At 47.6% G+C, this 18,080-nt stretch overlaps 6 protein-coding genes across 6 annotated transcripts; 3 read left to right on the top strand and 3 right to left on the bottom strand.

Annotated features, from left to right (window-relative positions):
• Positions 1-133: 133 nt before the first annotated feature.
• Positions 134-2,592, bottom strand: BDW70DRAFT_143844 (putative cell cycle checkpoint protein Rad17). Its single transcript, XM_073738159.1, has 2 exons — positions 1,961-2,592; positions 134-1,903 (listed from the first exon to the last, which is right to left on the bottom strand). Exons 1-2 carry the CDS (start codon positions 2,524-2,526, stop codon positions 148-150), a joined length of 2,322 nt encoding a protein of 773 aa, XP_073591980.1. The 5' UTR covers positions 2,527-2,592; the 3' UTR covers positions 134-147.
• Positions 2,593-2,942: 350 nt separating this feature from the next.
• On the bottom strand, positions 2,943-5,284 carry BDW70DRAFT_143842 (ELMO/CED-12 family protein). The gene is made up of 3 exons (XM_073738158.1): positions 4,906-5,284; positions 3,493-4,846; positions 2,943-3,438 (listed from the first exon to the last, which is right to left on the bottom strand). Exons 1-3 carry the CDS (start codon positions 5,167-5,169, stop codon positions 2,972-2,974), a joined length of 2,085 nt encoding a protein of 694 aa, XP_073591979.1. The 5' UTR covers positions 5,170-5,284; the 3' UTR covers positions 2,943-2,971.
• Positions 5,285-5,526: 242 nt separating this feature from the next.
• Positions 5,527-6,327, top strand: BDW70DRAFT_143840 (uncharacterized protein). The gene is made up of 2 exons (XM_073738157.1): positions 5,527-5,819; positions 5,902-6,327. Exon 2 carries the CDS (start codon positions 5,998-6,000, stop codon positions 6,235-6,237), a length of 240 nt encoding a protein of 79 aa, XP_073591978.1. The 5' UTR covers positions 5,527-5,819; positions 5,902-5,997; the 3' UTR covers positions 6,238-6,327.
• A 223-nt stretch (positions 6,328-6,550) lies between these two features.
• Positions 6,551-7,964, bottom strand: BDW70DRAFT_143839 (ditrans,polycis-polyprenyl diphosphate synthase). Its single transcript, XM_073738156.1, has 2 exons — positions 7,416-7,964; positions 6,551-7,368 (listed from the first exon to the last, which is right to left on the bottom strand). Exons 1-2 carry the CDS (start codon positions 7,903-7,905, stop codon positions 6,797-6,799), a joined length of 1,062 nt encoding a protein of 353 aa, XP_073591977.1. The 5' UTR covers positions 7,906-7,964; the 3' UTR covers positions 6,551-6,796.
• Positions 7,965-8,139: 175 nt separating this feature from the next.
• On the top strand, positions 8,140-11,175 carry BDW70DRAFT_143838 (exocyst subunit SEC10). Its single transcript, XM_073738155.1, has 2 exons — positions 8,140-10,596; positions 10,652-11,175. The coding sequence occupies exons 1-2, from the start codon at positions 8,446-8,448 to the stop codon at positions 11,153-11,155; spliced, it is 2,655 nt and encodes an 884-aa protein (XP_073591976.1). The 5' UTR covers positions 8,140-8,445; the 3' UTR covers positions 11,156-11,175.
• A 2,228-nt stretch (positions 11,176-13,403) lies between these two features.
• BDW70DRAFT_118208 (vacuolar protein sorting/targeting protein 10) lies at positions 13,404-18,078 on the top strand. The gene is made up of 2 exons (XM_073734701.1): positions 13,404-17,358; positions 17,410-18,078. Exons 1-2 carry the CDS (start codon positions 13,586-13,588, stop codon positions 18,044-18,046), a joined length of 4,410 nt encoding a protein of 1,469 aa, XP_073591975.1. The 5' UTR covers positions 13,404-13,585; the 3' UTR covers positions 18,047-18,078.
• Positions 18,079-18,080: the final 2 nt, after the last annotated feature.

Here is an 18,080-nt window from a genome sequence, read left to right as displayed (position 1 = left end):
CGAGGCTGATTAGTCGAGTGGCGCCAAGCATCGTGCACTTGTTTAGTCCAGTAAACAGGTCTCACAAGAGCACAGTATTGTCGGCCGTTGGCCCCCAATTTCTGCGTTACACGAAAAGTATGCCATTACTAAATTTGAATATCATTATTACAAGTCATCTATAATATCGTCATCACTGAGAACAAGCCGTTCATCGGTTGTTTGGGAGGACAAGGTTGTCTGTGGTTCAGACAATCCAATCCTCTTTTCAAGTTTAGGTTTGAGGCCTGGGACTTCACAAAAGGAAGACCCGAGATCGTAATCCTCGTCATGTTGTGAGGTGAAGTCTAAGCCCCCAGCTCCGAACCCGGTGATCTGCTGTAGGTTTTCTGACATCGCGCCTTTGCCAACAATCTTTGTCATATAGGGTAACTGATAAAGAATCAAGTCGCTGCGCGAGAGCATTGCAACAAGTGATGGCGAATCCTCATCGCGATCACCATGGAGACTTTTTTCTTTTCCACAAATAAACTTGCGAGTTGTATGATCTTTCATCGGGACAGCAGTTGGCCTAACGGTTGAGCCGAGCAAGGCGTCTTTCCACGAATCTATTTGATTACTGATTTCCTGGAGTTGACGAACAAGCCGGATGACGGGAGGAAAGAAAACCTTGTGAGAGTCACCTGCCTGTTTCGTATTTCCGGCATATGACAACTGCCTTTTCACGGGGTAAGGAAGAGCGAAGAGTAGGCCGCGCGCAGCTACTTGGTAGCTTATCTCTTCTTGCCGCAGTACATCAACGCCACCAGTCTCGATTTTGACGGTACCAATCCCAAGACCAGCTTGGGACTTGCTACGACCCTTTCGGTCATAACATAGCATATCGCTGTCCGATAAAAATCCTATGCAACCTTCCAAGCATTCGGTGAACAAAGAACCATTGCAAGATGGAACATAATTCTCATGTAACGTGCCAATGAACAATTGAATGTCGGTGCCCGTCTCATCTAATAATTCATTAACATGTACCAGAGAGACTCTCGGCCGGTCATGGTCACGGAGATGATCTGGAGGAGAGGGTAACTGCACATGTTCGGCGTCACATGCATCATTTCGCTTATTGTAAATGATTTTGCCGACTGCATGGAATAGTCCTAGACTTGCTTCTCTTTGCGCTATCTCCTCCCGCATCTCACTTCCAACAGCGGAATTCTTCATGCGAGTTCGAGCTGTACGCCTAGTTTTGACAGTGGGATCGCTCCAGTAGCTTTTATTGCCATTACCTAGACAAAGGAATTCCAACGACGCGGTCGCATTTCGGATATCCCCTATCTTAGAGATGTTCTCAATAATGGACTGAGTCAGCGTTTGATTGCCGCAGGGCTGACAGGAGCTTTTTTTTAAGACGAGGTTTAAAGCTTTGTGCATGAATGTCGGCGCAATGCTGTTGAACTCGATGATAGTGGTATTTGGATGATTGTAGAGCTCGCGACCAAGTAATTGATGGGTTGTCAGATTATTGAACGAGGACTCCGTGCTTGAAAAAGTTTCGGACACAACCATGACGATAGGCGGTACCCTGACTTCTCTACCGTACGTGTTTCCACCAGGTGGCGCATTCAAGGAGAGATATCGCAGAATAGACAGCCGGAAAGAAGCCAAAACTGTAGTATTCCGTACAGCCATCGTCGGGAATTCTTCAATGAGGATGACACGCCGCTGACTAGCGTGGTCGTTTTTCATAGGTACCTGTGAGCTATGGTGACCGTCCAAGTCTAGGCTGCCAAATATATAACTACGGCTCAGAAATCCATCAAATTGGGCGCCGAATGAGACATAATCCTTGGAGGAGTACGTGAATGTTGAAGGAGTTTTCCACTCCAGGACATCAAATCTTAACTTCTTGGATAGTAGCGAGATGGTGGTGGTTTTCCCACTTCCCGCCGGTCCCCTGAGAATGAGTAAATTCTAACTTGATCAGCAGTCGGGAACGTAATGTTTATATTTGGAATGTACTGGCAATGAAGCCTTATTAGTACGTACCTTTCGAGTTTTCCCTTCGAGCGCATCGCTCAGCCATTGTTCAACATCGCCAACCTTACGTTTGTGAACTGCCAGTTCATCCAAGTTGAGAGGAGCATATCGTTGTGCCCAAGGCAAGGCCTCTTTTTCCGACGGGTTGGGGCTCGGTAACTCATTATTTGAAGGAGGTATTGATTTCCAGAAGAAATGTTTGGTGTTTTCCGCAGGTTTCTGACCTTTTGCATTGCCTATTGGAGAGATGGCTCTGTTTTGCGGCCGGGGCGCGACTTTTATCCCGTCGAGTTGAGAGAGTTTTTCGTCGGTGAAATGTTGGGTAAATAAGTCGTCATATGAATCATAATCATCTTCGATCGAGTCTTCGTTATCATCCACATCTGCCGTCCCTGCGCTACCTGCCATCTGAGACTTTGGCCATCGCCGGTGCGAATCATCCGGCTCGCTCGCGCTCTGAAGTAATCCGCACACTGTTGTATCGCTCAGCTGTTGTGTCTTATGGTATCTCATGAGAAGCTATGGAAGATTATCTGTTTGAAGATGATAAATATGAACAATTTAGCGCTTCGCTGCCGGGTCCTGGCATTTCTGATAAGTTGTGGCCGCGATCCGTCTTGTTCTTGTTACTTAGTAGACGAGGTAGACCCACAATGAGTACTGTGCTTTGGTGGAGACACTTTAAGAGCCACAGGTTGTAAACCACTGCTGCCACAAAATGCATCGAATAAGTCCCTGCTGCCATACAAGCTTTGAACCGTTAATTATCATGGTGCAAATTTCTTATTACTATCGTACTTGAGGTACTAAATTATACCTTCAGGCATTTAAGTTGCGCCTGAAGTTAGACTAAACGCATCAGGGTATTATGTACAGACAGCGATATTGCGATGTGCCTCCACTATAATCATGACTACAGAGCTGGGGAAAAGTTTCACTGCGGTATTGCTGCTGGTGGCTATGATCCACCGAATATATCATAATAATAATCATCAGTTAGTCCCTCTCGTGAGGGAACGGCAGGGGCCTCGCCTGCGAAGACTGCGTCGTCGAATCGGACATTGAGCAAACGGATTTTAAGTCCATAATCACTTATGAGTTTGATCAGCTTGCTTGTTTCGGCAGTGATTGGTTGTTGGTTCAGGAGCATGAGCAAGCCGTCTAGCCATTCAGACGCGACACTGGGCGACACTGGGCGAAGGGTTAAGATTATAGCCTCTTTTTGAGTGGCCCTACTAGCACTGCGAGAATGACCACTACTTTTCTTATTGTCATTTGAAGCACCGGCGGAGGAGACGTAACCGTGAATGGTAATTTTCGTGGACGAAACGCGTTGATGAGGCACGCTTTTGGCAGTAGCAGAGGATGAGTTGTCGGAGGACGCTGATACATTAGAAACTACCGACGATACTGTAGATAAGTCGACTGACATCAAATTAGCCAGAAGCTCGAATATAGCGGGTTGTAAGGGTACCTCACTTTTTCCGGGAAGCACGTCGAGATCCAGACGGTTCAATTCCATGCTCTCGAAATCTCCAAAATGGAGGAACCTCCGATTGTGAGAGAGTTGAACATATCTCCATTTGGGACTACCGGATTCCCCTTCCAACTCAGATATATTCTCGTTTGGGAACCAAGCACCTTGTAACAGGCACCGGATTCTTTGCTCCTTGACGAATTGGGCGGCCTCGTGCTGTAATTCTTCGCGCACCTGTCGTAGATGTTGCCCCCAAGCGTCCTCGTACGTAAGTTCCAGCAATTCCATCTGTAGGTCTCGAAGTCGGCTGTATTCAAACTCCATCAAGTCTTCCTCCACATCCTGTACGTCTTTCGTTCGGGGCGCACCTCCAACAACTGACTCGATGAGTATACGAACCAGCTCCACGATTTTGTCGTAGTCTTCCAGTTCTGCACTCGTGGACTTCCACAAACGAAAAAAGCTATGCAATCCGGCCACATGTAATCGGGTCCAGTGTAACAGTAGGGGTTTGAATAGTTTATCCAGATTAGAACGAGACTCAAGTATCAAGTAGGTTTTGCTATCTTCAGTTTCGCATTTGTCAACCTCAAAATGATCGTATAATATAGACGTAACGGATAGCGAAGCGCGGGCAATCGGGCATCGCTGTCGGGCTGGCTTTGTCGACTGTTCAAGAAGCATCTTTTGAAATTCGTCTTGGTGATTTCGCACGTAGTCCGCCAGGTCCATCATGCCCAAAAACCCCATGTCTTCAAATTGTGCGACCGGGCTTTCTGATTCGAATCCGAGCCGCCGCCATTTTTCCGGGCTGTGTTTCTTCGACCGTCGCATATCGGCGCCGGTTTCATTCCCCTTCTCTTGACTACTAGCAAGATGAATGCCCTTAAGAGCTCTCCTATGCTCTGGCTTTTCGAGGTCCAAAGCAGTATCTCGCCATTTGCGCAGGAGGATCTTCGTGAGTGACTGGAATTCGATTAAAGGGTGTGCGTGGTCCTGTAACGCCGTGCCTTGCATCAAGGAATAGACGGCTTTGATAACCCCGAGATCCTGAAGTTTTTGGATAAATTTCGGCCATTCATGATCCGAATCATTTGTTATGGAATCGCGCATCAATGAGTTGATCAATTGCAAAGCATTTGCGCAAAGCGCGTGATCGGCTGAAGAAAGCCTGTTGACAAGCATTTCTAGGAACTGGGGATAGATCGCAATTGCAGGCTTCAGCGCGCGGAAGCCAGACACGGCATTTTGCGATAAGCGACCAACAGAGGAAGGATGCGAAACGATGGAGACGAGAATGGACATTGCACCTCGCAAAATGTTCACTAAGGGGTGCGTTACGATAAGTTCAACGACCTATCCAGCCAAGAGACATTCATGTTAGTAGTGGGAAAGGGCTGAGGCATAGAACATACCCTTTCAACTAACTCTTGATCAATGCATTCCCATCCCTTATCAACCTCTAACAGTCTGGCAAAGCTTGTTAAGCTATATGCCAAAGTATTTCCAGTCGCATGCAGAGTCAAGTAACGGAGCCTTGTCAGCCCATCTTCTGCGATGAAAACGTCTGCAAACGAAGGGTCTCCAATGCTGCTCTGGAGTTTGAATACAGCCATCTTGCGCACTGCATCCTCTTCACTCCCTAGTCTCTCGACTAGCTCTGAAACATTGCTCTCCATGGTAGCCTAAAGCGCGTATGTACGCTGTACTGACGACGTATATAGTGGTTAATTTATACCCACAAGTGCCCAACCGTGCGATGACGCCCCATGCCAGACAACAATGAAGCCGTTGAAGAACCAAGAACAGGGAGAAGTAAAGTTGAGTCCAAAATCCAGACTGCACAACACTAGCCAGGGACAGTCGCTCTACTAGGTGGAGCCGTAGCCACTAAGGAGCTACAATTGTCCAATAGGAATTTGAGAGCTAATTCAAACCAGTGAACTTTCATCGGGATTTTAGGCCCAGTATGGCACTAGCCTGGACAGTCTGGTATGCCCCCCGATGTTAAAGCTTCTAACTACTAGCCTCAGGCGGAAGAAGCCTGCAGTGTTTACAGTCATTGTAAAATATCTTCTTGACGCGACATAACCTCACGCTCATTTGGCTTGATCATAACAGGTCATCTTTTATCCTTTCTCTATCTTGCCAAATCCTCTAGAGTGCACTTTTGTTTTGCTGCTCTATTTTACAACTTCTTACCATAAGCCCTTGAAGCGCATGGTCGGGATGTGGTCTGAACAGGGTGGGAGCATCCTTCACAATTTAATTAAGGAAGGGTAAAAGGACACTGTTGAAATCGAAGCGCTTTCCAGTATTCCATGAACAAGTGAGCACCGCACGTAGCTCAAGTTCATCAACATTCTGAACCCCCGGCTTTCTACCAGTACCTTTCAAGCTAATCACTTCAGATCTCCATAATTGTGATGCCTAGATTCACTTCAATTACACGAGTCTGTTGACACAAGTTAACGAATATTCTCTGGGCCTACAATCCCTTCTCAGAAATGATGAGCTGTTCAGCACCAGGTTTCTACTCAGAACTATTTCTACAATCAGTCTTCGCTCAGCATAAGGCTTTGTCTCAGTTATCACGCCCGCCTGCTGACCTGAACATCTCGGCTTCTTCAGAATTTTCAATGATGCAAGTGCGCATCACAGGAGAATCTTGTACATTATTGTTATTTCTATGTTCTTGCCACATATGCTACAGGAGGCCAATTACAAGAGAGTTCCCCCAAGCTTAAGCTGACTGTGACCTGTGTGACAAACGAGCCTGTTTTATATGTTTGCGCCGGTGCGATACAGTCGAATCCTGTGACCGACGCAGTCAAGAGGAACAGCAGCTGTGGAGGGCTACAGCCAATGGCCTGCCACCTACAAAGGCTAGAATGCTTTGCAAAACGAAGTGTCTAGAAAAGTATGCTCCTGCTCCGCTGTAGAAAGAGTTACCAAGGTACTGGCATTGAGACGGTACGATGTCTTGCCCGCATACGATGAGCCTAGACGTGCACATATAACTACTCGAGCCTACGTCAAATAACGAATTATAATAATACATCCCAAACATGACCATATCGTCTATTGATAGCCGTGATTATCATCCCAACCGCGCATGCTCGCGAAGGCAGTGGTACTAAGCGATGAGTACGAGATATTATCATAGGGGCCTTACCTCAGCCGAGCGTCCGTTAATCATTGTCTCCGGAATAGACTTCTGCTATAGCACGTACTTTAACCGCAGCTCATTGAACGGTTCCCACAGAGATTAAATACCAGTGTAATTGCATGTCCTACCAAATGGTCTCATCGTCCAAACCTCATTTGTGCACCAGCATAGTGCCATAGGCCTCTGAGAAATCCTTGATACTCCACATTATCACCGTAGCCTGTAAACCCATCACTGTTGACTCCCGTGCAGTACATTTCAGTCAGGCGTATATGCCAGGGCGGGTAACCGTTAAGCTTCAATGAAGGTCCAAAGACTAGAAGGAGGTCCGGCTCTGGCTTGACTTCAAGGGGTTTTGACAGTTCGTAATCGTTCGCAGTCGGTGCGACATCCTGGGATGGCTGGGTAGTGATCTCGCTGATCTCCGCATCGACTAATTCCATGGTGATGTCGTCCGGTGAGAGTTTTCCATTCTGGGACATCTCTGCTAGAGTCTTTGTCAAATCAACGAGGGTCTCCTGGCCGTCAGTCGCAGACAACAAAAGGACGACCAGAGAATTTTTGGCGGGGTCACCAGCCGGACGAGTTTTGTAGATTGGGTGGTGTGGTGCGAAGAGTTGAAGTGTAGGCTGCTGCGAGGAGCCAAAGTAAGAAGACAGCTTGTTGGTTATGACTTGGTGTAACATGGGAATACACGATTTGAGGAGACCTGACAATATTAGTTCAGCTGCATTTACTGATTAGGCCCGTACTTACCACTCTTCTCGTATACACTCAGTACTGGTATGCCAGCACTAGCAGACCAAGATACAAGCTCTGCAACTTCGTCCATCAAGATTGGCAGGGCGTCATCTTCTTTGCGGAGAGACAAAATCACGCTCAAGTGCCCGGGTAAGCGATCTAGGTCCTTTACATCTTTCCGTATCAGTTCTGGTGTTCGGTGGTGATAGTAAATGATCGCCAAAATTCGATCGAGAACAGCATGATAGGTCTGAACGAGTCGCACGGCGATACCAAAGAAAATGTGAAGGAAGGTGTAGGTTATGAGGTGAATTTGCGATTTTATGAATGTACGGATTGGGGTTTTTCGGGGCAGCTTTCTGCGCCGCTGAGGTGGCCACCGCGGTAGCTCTGATGGGTCTGGAAGGTATGGCTTCACGATATTTTCCCGATCAGTAGCACTTAGCTTGGCTCCCCGAGATCGAATATTATCTCTTAGTAGCTCTCTGTCGCGCCTTGAAACCATGACAGGCAGTGATGTCTGAGTTTGTGGGACGAAAGGGTGGAAGAGCCGGCGAAATGATGAGCAGTGAGTAGACAGAAAGACGATCGGTTAGAACGTAAGACTATTGCCGCCTTTTTTAGTGCGGTGTTTTCAGATCCTCGGGTCAGGAGTGCTAACAGCAGGCAGCACTGGGCTTTCTCCCACCAAGCCACTACCAATTTCTTTTTTCTTTTCTGAGGATGCCATTGACCATATCGTGATCCTAAGCTAAACCATATTCGCCCTGCCTATGAGAATTGATAGTTTTGTACTGTGAACATCGACTACCATGTGAAAAAGCATCATCCTTTAGATGGAAGCGGCCCCACATCAGCTTGGAGCCTCGAACCGCGCGGTTTCTGGCTGGTGGTCAAACATCCTGATGGCGACCTCGTCACCTGGAGCTCGACACCTTTCACCTTCATAGACTACAACAATAATTATTGGTTTTTTTTTTCTTTGATAGTGTACTACTAAGAGGCTCATGCCGCAGAATATCTCAGCACACCGGTCAATGCGACTATGTCTTTCCACTCGAATGCCGCCTCTCGATCGGTCTTTCCCAAGGGCCCGAGTTTCACCCTTGAGGATTTCTCGAGTCGCGACTACATTGTCAAGGAGTTTATTGAAGCTCTTTCCGATTCCGCAATTTCAAACCGCCGTTCTTCGCTTGGCCCTGCGAATGGAAACCAGCCCTTTGACCCAAAGCCCCTCATTCGGACTTTCGAACATGCACAGCGCCGTCTAGGGGAATTGTCAGGGGATCTGGAAATAAGAGAGAATGAACTGTCGGCAGCTGTCCGTAGGGCTGAAGCTCAGCATTCTCAGAACCTCAACATACTAGGACGGAAGCTGAAGCAAGCAATTGAGTCGTTTCAACAGCTGGATACATCATTTCAGAACGCTGGACCTGGCGATACTGCTTTTGGCAGCGGAAATATGGCTGTGGAAACGGGAAGAAGGCTGGAAGAACTTGATCGACAGAGACGCCGCGCGCTCGATGCTCACTTTCTGCTCGAATGCTGGGATGGTGTCAGTAACAGGGGAGAAATCACTCCTTTAGAGAATCTAAGGCGATCAGGGTCAGGCGAAGCAAAGGTGCGGTCAGCACATATTGCACGGCAGCTCCTCAGGATTAGTCAAAGACTTGACCCAAAGAGCTGGAATGAATCCAGGAGCACTGAGCCGTACAATGACGGACATCTGGCACCAAGCAGCAACAATATGGAAGGGACTAATGGGTTTCGATGGAATACGCGCGAAATTATCGAAAAATTCTCTGAGACGCTGGAAAAAGACCTTTTGAGGCAGTTTGATGAATTTTATCGTAAGGCTAACTTTGAAGGTATGAAGGATTGTGCTACTGTTCTCCAGGATTTCAATGGCGGGGCGAGCGTTGTTGCACTATTCGTGAATCAACACCAATTCTTCATCGATAGGAGCCAATTAGTCACTGAGGAAGTTGGCGGAGATCCGGAGTCATGGGAGAAACTTGCCGACCCAGATGCAGAACCCTCTGGGATTGAACCGAGCCTCCAATCTTTGGTTGACGAAGTCAGGGTTGTGGTACAAGAAGAGTCAGCTATCATCCGGCGGGCTTTCCCAAACTATGAGCAGGTTCTTGGAAAATTCCTACAGCGGGTATTCCAGCAGTCGATCCAACAGAGGCTTGAGATGGTATTGGAAAAGGCAAATAGTGTTTCATCACTAGCTTTTCTCCGAGCTCTGCAAAGTTCTCGCAGCTGCATCAGTACGCTAGTGGATGAACTAAAAGCACACGGCTTGACTGAACACCCAGAGACTATCTCATCGCAAACATCGCTTATCCTCGATCAACAGTTGGAGGACTTGTTTGTGCCCTACTTTGTTGGGTCCTCTTATATCGAGAGGGAGAAGAGGACATTGGAGGAGTTGTACACTTCTTTGCTTTTCAAGTTCACCACATTCCACGGCCGTAGGAAGAAAGCGGCAACAACTTTCATGGCTTCCCTCTCCAAGTCCGGTAGCGAGCTTCTTGCGTCAGCTCGGGAAGCATATATAAACCGCCTAGATTCCTCTGAACATTCTCCCACACAGAAACGGGTCCTAATTCAGGTTGCAGATCTGAAGGAATCTACCGATCTCGCACGGCCCAATGACATCATATTCACCGAGGAAGATGGGCAACCCAGCATATCTTATGCCAAAAGAATGCTCAAGTGGCTTGCAGAAGCTGTTGGCAGAGGCCTGGAGCTCAACATGAATAATGAAACCCCGAAAGACATGGCAACATTCTTGAATCTTCTCTTATCCATCATGGGAGAAGGATACCTAGAGGTTTGTCTTGATGCCGCTTTGGAAGCAGCCGCAACCCAAGAATCCGGAAAGGTTGAACCTGATTTCGCTTTTCTACGTGTGGTTCGTGACTCGATCAGTATCGCAAACTTAATGGTAATGTGCATCAATACACTGCTTATTCCTCTAGCAGCAGGGAGCGTTACCGTTCGTCGAGAGATGGAAAAGAAGACCAACCTGGCAACTGTTCGTATAGAAGAAAAAATAAACACGATAGAGCAGAAAGTCATTGACATTACATTGATGTGGGTGAACAAACTGCTGTCCAGTCAGAAGAAAAATGATTTCCGGCCGAAGGAGGGCGACAGTACGGCTTGGTTAGAGAAGTTACAGACACCGGTTCGTTCTCCGCTTTTCTGGACATAGAAAGGAAGCTATGCTAACTGAGGGAAAGACATGCGCGTCACTATGTGCGTTCCTAGCGCGGGTTCACGATGTTGCTGTGAACTCTCTACCAGCTAGCGGCGCCAACCTGCCGCAGCTTCTCTCAGAAATCGCCCTTGGAACTCGCAGCCTTCTTCTTGAGCATTTCAAGCGGTTTGTTGTCAACGGCCCTGGTGGACTCATGGTTACAAAGGACATGACGCAGTATGCCAACTTGCTTAAGTCATGGGAGATAGATGAACAGATACGGGCTCCGAGTGGGATGCTGGACGTGCTACTTGAAGTTGGGAGCCTTTTCGTTATTGGACCGGAGGCTCTGCGGGAGAGGATGCGCGGACCTGGAGGTTCTTCCAGTGGAAAAACCAGCAGCAATCCCGGGGCAACCTCAGCTCGAGGCCCCGGAGTGACTAACACGGAGGCTGGACTGAGCATACAGGATGTTAGAGCTTATGTTTTCCGCAGAGAGGACTCGAACACGCCTGCGATGCAGCAAATGTTGACTAATGCCTTATGAATTACGGACATAAATCTTACAATCACACTAATGTCAGCCATGGGTCAATGTGGGATGGCCCATATATGCTATTGCTATGTAATTCGAGGCCTTGGACTCCACTGATTGGTGATGGGTCAAGCACAAACTCCAAGGGTAGTCTCTAATCAGCAAGGGAAGTCATAGCAGTACAAGTAGAAAAATAGTAGTTCAACTATGTCAGGCCCAAAACGTTCTAGGTCTCTTCTTTATCCTTTCAGGTTCAGCTCAAGATCAATGACAGGTTAGTTAGGATCATATGTTGTATTATCTGCTTACACTGAGTGAAAGCAGGGCCCACCAGCATTTATACTTGGTTTTGCATTGTAATCCTTTTAAATGCCCTCAGGAAATAGGTACCAGCAACAGTTTAAGTCATCTCGGATATAGAGGAGCTTGGACCTGATGGGCTTAGTGATAGTCCTTCTCTTCCCTCTAAGTAAGAAGTCTACGTAAGACGAACCTTCAGGAACCCAATAATGGGCCTGCTGCTGCCACTGAGCCCGTAGTGGCCCGCAGCTGAAACCTGTGGAGTCTCAAACCCACTTTTCTTCCCATACGTATCTTTGTATTCGAACCACGAACTATCACCTCTTTGTGAGAGCTGGCTGTGTTCCTGGGCATCTAGCTCTTTCTCACTGGTTCTTTCGTCATACTATACATCCCACAAGCACTACTCAGTCTCACCCCCATGCCGTCTGATAACACCAGTATGCCCATGAATTCTTGGTCTCTTAGAGCTTCAAGATGATATGCACGGTTGCGAAGGATTGATCATGACTCTGTACTACTGCGGGCTTTAAGGACAATGTTTGATTGTAAATATGTAGCTAATCTGCTTTGCTAACCCCTCTGGACAACGAGTCCATCTCCACTATTCTGCAGTCTTTAAAGTTCGACTCGTAAGATGCCCAGCTTGAAGATCTCATAAACCCCCCACGCCCACTACGCTCATCATGGGCCACGACCTTAACGTGATATATGGAATGCTACTACTACCATTATTCAGCTGAACATTCGAAATCGCTACGCCCATAAACCATTACTGCCGAAGCCATTGCTTCATCGAATTATGGGCGACTTGCTCTACGAGTTTCCGCTGGCTAAACGATAATACAGATATTGATTTGAGCCTGGGTCATCAACACGATTCAACCAATCCGCCACCAGGTCTACTGCAGGATGAAGACGCTCCTCTAGGAGAACACTACCATTTAACTTGACTAACTCATCTTGCAAATCAACTTCTTTAGCGTTCTACGGCGCTAGACGCACCTCGCTATCTCGACTAACGAGGAAAAGCAAACCTCGTCATGCATCTCAATTCTTAACCCCGAACATTGATACTTCCGCGCAGTATTACCGCAAGTCAGAGCTCGCTAAAACTTCGTATCTTCCTTACCTCTCCGCAGAAGTCTGATGAGGCAGTTGAGTTTCGAATTCCCAACTTTGGAGAATGGAAGTAAAACTCAAGATTCATCCAAACTCGAGAAACCCGACTCAGATATCTGAATTCAGGGGATCAAAGCTCACCTTCTTCCAAGACGGCCACGACGTTGATGATGCGCAAGTACGCAGCGATGAGAGGAACTCATCCTCGGAATACCCCGCCTCTCTTGCACAGCAACGGTCTTCAAGGCTCACATGGGCTTTCTTTTGTGGATCAGAGGCAATCGTGGATGTCACTGTCTGATCAGAACAATGAGCAGACTTCGGACATGCGCTTAATGACATTGCGAATGACACTGACAAGACCAGAACGTCGGGCCGACACGTGCCTTGCGGCGACCGGCACCAAGGAATCAACCAAAGCCCTATACTTGTCCTTAACTCATGATAGTGTTGAATTTTGGCACAAGATACGGGAGATCAGAAGTCGGCGATACAATGTGACGAAAGTTCCGTAGGCGGAAGGATTGAGACGATCTGGAGTACACATAGATACTTGAGATGGACCAGCCTTATCGGAATCCCCAGTCGTCAGCTGCATCAATGGTATTTGTAATGTTGTCATGAAAGGTCCCCCTAAAAGTGTTTCAGAGATTTAAGCTGGCACTGAAACCAAGTTCCAGAGTATCACTGGGTTTTCTAAGGGGTGCTGCGGATGATTCGTCAGGGCTCTCGATACGGAAGTAAAATGACACGTGACTATTGAGCTCTCAAGGCCACCTTCTCGAAATGCGATAAGCCGAGCAATTGCTCATCAACATTCCCATCCCTTAGCTTCACTGTTTTCTATAGCGTATACATTCTTCTTCAACTTATCTTATTCTTTTCCGCATTTATCGCCCGTTCCGACCTCATTGTTAAATTTCTCCTGCGCTTGATAGTTCCAAGGCAAGGTATCTGGCGGCATCTTGCTGGCCGTGAGCTTCCGGTTCCTTGCTGTTCAATGTTTACTGTTCGCCGGTCATGATACCCCGATGGATCCAGCTGGTGGGCTGCCTATTACTGGCGCTTATGTTGCCGCCGAGCGCTGCGAAGAAAGACAAACCCGGCATAACTTTCCACCAACTCCACGAGAAGCCGTATTCTATGTTCTATTTCGAGAAGTCTGATACTGTTTTGTTAAATGTGGAGGATGGAGAAGTTCTACGTTCGTTTGACGCTGGCGAGAACTGGGAAGTGATTGAGGATAATGGCATGAAGCACGGAGTGACTTCCATCCACCAGCATCCTTTCGACGAGGATAAAGCTTACGCACTGGGAAATGACGGGAAACATTGGATAACCACGGATAAAGCAAAAACATGGAAGTCTTTCAAGGTTCCAGACCAGGCACATTTCAAAAGTCCACAAACGGGCCCTCTCACATTCCACGGACGGGATTCCAGCAAAGTCATTTTCGAAACAAGACCGTGCCCTTCATGTGCGCTACGATCATACTATACGACGGACGACTTCGACACAACAGAAGTGCTGACAGAAAGCGCAGTGGGGTGCTACTGGGCAGTTGGAAATCCTCAATTCGCAGCAGGTCCCAATATGCCAAAAGGCATGGAAGAGCGCACTGTTTGTGTAGTCCCAGGTCTCAAGGCGTCGTCGTCAAGGTTTGCTTTTCGACTGGTCTACTCTGACGACTACTTCCGCAGCCAGGGGATCGAGGCTAAACTTCAGGATGGCCGACCAGTATCTGGTGTGACCAGTATCGCGCAAGTCAAGAGCTTCATCGTCGCAGCTGTCGAATCTCAAGGGACCACTGAGCGTGCCTTATATGTGACAACAGATATTGAAAAGTGGCATCGGGCGGAATTCGGAGACCATAGGCTGGAACAAGACGCGTACACTGTGCTGGAGAGCAGTGAATATAGTCTTCAGGTTGACGTTCTAACAAATCCGTTCAGCGGCATGGGAGTACTCTTCACTTCTAACTCGGATGGCACCTATTTTACTCGCAACATTGAACACACCAATCGCGGCCCAAGAGGCTACGTTGATTTCGAGAAATTAGCTGTTATTCAAGGGATAGTATTGGTAAATACTGTCAGAAATCCGGACGATGTCGAGGCCGGTGCATCCAAAGAGGTTGTCAGTCAGATAAGTTTCGATGACGGAAGGACTTTTCAGCCTCTAAAATCAACTGATGGGCAGCGAATTCATCTCCATTCAGTTAATTCAGACACAAACCTTGGACGAGTTTTTTCCAGTCCGGCTCCTGGATTGGTGATGGGAGTGGGTAATACCGGTGATTACCTCGGTAAGCGCTCAGATGGGCATTTGTATGTCAGCGATGATGCAGGCCTCACTTGGCGCCTTGCTCTTAAAGGGCCGCACAAGTATGAATTTGGTGATCAAGGCGCAGTGCTAGTGGCAATTAGCGAAGCACCGAAAGTCAAAACGATTGAATACTCTCTTGATCATGGAAAAGAGTGGAAGTCGGTCGATCTTCCTCATGAGGTCGATGGTGAAACATCTACTCTAACCACGACCCCTGATTCAACGAGCTTGAAATTTATTCTACTTGGGCACTCGAAGGGAGAACCATCTGTTTATGCAATTGACTTTGAGGATTTGCATGAACGAAAATGCGAAGATGAAGACTTTGATAACCATTGGCCTGCTCGATTGGATGAACATGGAGAACCAGATTGCCTGATGGGCCAGAAACAATTTTTCAGACGCAGAAAGGCTAATGCTGACTGCTTCGTTGCGGAGGCATTCAACAGTTCTATGTCGAAATTCGAGCCGTGCAAATGTACTGTTGAGGATTTCGAGTGCCAGTCTACACGGACTGAAGATGGCAAAAACTGTGTTCCACCGAAGTCCTTTACCCCCCCAGAAGGAGACTGTATAAACCCAGATGATACGACCATGATTCCGTCGGGCTGGAGGTTGATTCCCGGCGACGTTTGTGTTCGCGAGGATGGGGTTAACCTCGACAAAGATGTTGAAATACCCTGCAAAGATGTCAACAATAGGCCGAAGAGCAAGGAAATTACCTCTACCATGAAGATGTTCAGCTCGGGTTTGTCCGCCTACAGGTACCTCGAACGTCAAGTGTCGAATCTTGGGGAAGATGAGACCGTCCTGATGCTCAGTCGCAATCAGGAATTATTCGTGTCTCATGACCATGGCCACACCTGGCAGCAAGAATTAAAAGGGGCCAGCATTATGAAAATCGTCCCTCACCCTTACAACAGTGATACCGCCTATATCCTTACTGACAGCGAGGAGGTGTTTTACACCATAAACCGAGGCGCGACGTTTGGGTCTTTTAGAGCGAAGACGCTTCCGGACTACGAGAATGGTCCGATTTTGAGGTTCCATCCTTTAAAGAGAGACTGGTTACTCTGGATTGGTACAGAATGCGACTCTGGCAGCTGCCACTCCAACGCCTACTTTAGTGATGATCGAGGGGACTCTTGGAAGACCATTCTGCGCCATGCCAAAAAATGCGAGTTCGAGTATAAGGAAAATCGTCCAGACAGCTTGTACCTCGTATTCTGCGAGCAATATGAAAATGAGGATGACAAGAAAAGGCTGCAATTGATGTCCACAAATGACGAGAGGCTCTCCGACTGGAAAACTGTTGAAGAAAATCTTGTGGAATATGCCACCAGGGCTGAATACATCATACTTGCCTCCCACACAGATAACGCTTTGAAGGCTAGGGTTAGTGTTGACGGTACAACATTTGCCGATCTGAAGTTTCCGCCCAATGTCGTGCCAGCTCAAAATCTATACACCCTTGTTGACGCCTCTGAGCACGCCATCTTCCTGTATGTCGGAGGGAGTAATAACACCGGCTCATTGATAAAAAGTAACAGCAACGGCACAACCTATGTCCTTAGTTTGGATGCTGTGAACCAAAACGACTGGGGATATGTTGATTTCGAGAGAATGCAGGCTTTGGAGGGTGTCATAATTGCGAATATTGTCAGCAATGTTGACGAGCTTTCCGACGGAGCACCCAAGAGGCTGAGGACAATGATCACTCACAATGATGGTGGTGAATGGACACTATTAGCACCGCCAACCAAGGACGCCAATGGCGAGAAGTTCCCCTGTTCTGTTGTTGAGGGGAAAGGCACTGAAAATTGTGCGCTTCACCTTCACGGATACACCGAGCGCGCAGATCCGCGAGATACATTTTCCTCCGGTTCCGCGATTGGCTTGATGATGGGCTTGGGCAACGTGGGGGATCGGCTAACCAGCAAAGATGAAGCAGACACCTTCCTGACCATGGACGGTGGGATCACCTGGAAGCCCGTCAAGAAAGGTAGATATATGTGGGAGTATGGCGACTCGGGGTCCGTAATTGTGATCGTATCTGAACAGAAGTCAACAAAAGTACTGCATTACAGCACCGACGAGGGCGCCACCTGGCAGGACTATAATTTCTCAGATGAGGAAATTGACGTTATTGATATCTCCACTGTACCCTCAGATACCTCAAAGAAATTCATTCTATGGGGCAAAAAATCGGACGAGCTTGTTGCCGTCAATGTCGACTTCAGCGGGCTTTATGATAGGGATTGTGAATTTGACGACAAGGGTGGAGATGTCAGTGACGATTATCAGCTCTGGACTCCGAAGCATCCATTCCAGGAAGAAAATTGTTTGTTCGGGCATGTTGAGCAATATCGTCGCAAGAAACCTTCAGCTGAATGTTGGAACAATTGGCGGGGACCGCATCTGCACAGTATCCAAAGAAATTGCACTTGCACTACAGCTGATTACGAATGGTGCGTCTACATTCTATTCATGTTGCTTTTTTTACCATGCTAATTGGACAGTGACTATAACTACGAACGTCAAAATGACGGCACATGCAAGCTTGTGCCTGGTTTGAAACCACAAGATCCAGTTGGCTATTGCAAAGCCCATCCGGATGCGATTGAGTATTTTGTGCCCACTGGATACCGTCGCATTCCTCAGACGACGTGCCAAGGTGGCTATAATTTGGACCATCAGACCGCAAAGCCTTGCCCTGGGAAGCAACAAGAGTACGATAAGAAGCATGGAATTAGTGGCATCGGGCTTTTCTTCGCCATCGTGACACCTATTGCTGTTGCAGGAGCTGTCGGTTATTATATCTATACCAAATGGGATGGCAAATTCGGCCAAATTCGGCTCGGAGAAACTTCAACCGGGGCACAAGGACTTCTATCTCGAGATTCCTTGCTGGTTACTGCCCCGATAGCCATCATAGCTGGCATTGTTGCTGTCGCGAAGGCGCTTCCATTGTTGGTTACGAGTCTATGGCGGAGTGCTAGCGGATATTTGCGTGTTGGTAATCGGAGCTATCCACGCCCATACGCATCTAGGGCTTCTTTCGCTGCTCGACGAGGTGATTATACTAACGTGGTTGAAGATGAAGACGAGCTACTTGGTGTCGTAGATTTTGACGGCGACGAAGACGATGATTTATAATGGCGGATGCTAAGTCAGTTGGTTTGATTTTCAT

This window comes from Aspergillus foveolatus, assembly GCF_047715535.1.
Source record: "Aspergillus foveolatus strain CBS 279.81 unplaced genomic scaffold BDW70scaffold_80, whole genome shotgun sequence".
NCBI lineage: Eukaryota > Fungi > Ascomycota > Eurotiomycetes > Eurotiales > Aspergillaceae > Aspergillus > Aspergillus foveolatus.
This window is presented reverse-complemented; position numbering and strand designations above follow the sequence as displayed.

What these genes read in the sequence shown, in the direction of transcription:
- BDW70DRAFT_143844 (XM_073738159.1), bottom strand. Translation starts at nt 2,526, where the DNA reads ATGAGATACCATAAGACACAACAGCTGAGCGATACAACAGTGTGCGGA. An exon ending in AAACATTACGTTCCCGACTG is followed by an intron (nt 1,904 to 1,960) that starts CTGATCAAGTTA and finishes TGGGAAAACCAC; the next exon opens with CACCATCTCGCTACTATCCA.
- BDW70DRAFT_143842 (XM_073738158.1), bottom strand. Translation starts at nt 5,169, where the DNA reads ATGGAGAGCAATGTTTCAGAGCTAGTCGAGAGACTAGGGAGTGAAGAG. An exon ending in ATCAAGAGTTAGTTGAAAGG is followed by an intron (nt 4,847 to 4,905) that starts GTATGTTCTATG and finishes TTGGCTGGATAG; the next exon opens with GTCGTTGAACTTATCGTAAC. An exon ending in CGACGTGCTTCCCGGAAAAA is followed by an intron (nt 3,439 to 3,492) that starts GTGAGGTACCCT and finishes ATTTGATGTCAG; the next exon opens with TCGACTTATCTACAGTATCG.
- BDW70DRAFT_143840 (XM_073738157.1), top strand. Translation starts at nt 5,998, where the DNA reads ATGATGAGCTGTTCAGCACCAGGTTTCTACTCAGAACTATTTCTACAA.
- BDW70DRAFT_143839 (XM_073738156.1), bottom strand. Translation starts at nt 7,905, where the DNA reads ATGGTTTCAAGGCGCGACAGAGAGCTACTAAGAGATAATATTCGATCT. An exon ending in GAGTGTATACGAGAAGAGTG is followed by an intron (nt 7,369 to 7,415) that starts GTAAGTACGGGC and finishes TAATATTGTCAG; the next exon opens with GTCTCCTCAAATCGTGTATT.
- BDW70DRAFT_143838 (XM_073738155.1), top strand. Translation starts at nt 8,446, where the DNA reads ATGTCTTTCCACTCGAATGCCGCCTCTCGATCGGTCTTTCCCAAGGGC. An exon ending in TAGAGAAGTTACAGACACCG is followed by an intron (nt 10,597 to 10,651) that starts GTTCGTTCTCCG and finishes ACTGAGGGAAAG; the next exon opens with ACATGCGCGTCACTATGTGC.
- BDW70DRAFT_118208 (XM_073734701.1), top strand. Translation starts at nt 13,586, where the DNA reads ATGATACCCCGATGGATCCAGCTGGTGGGCTGCCTATTACTGGCGCTT. An exon ending in ACTACAGCTGATTACGAATG is followed by an intron (nt 17,359 to 17,409) that starts GTGCGTCTACAT and finishes CTAATTGGACAG; the next exon opens with TGACTATAACTACGAACGTC.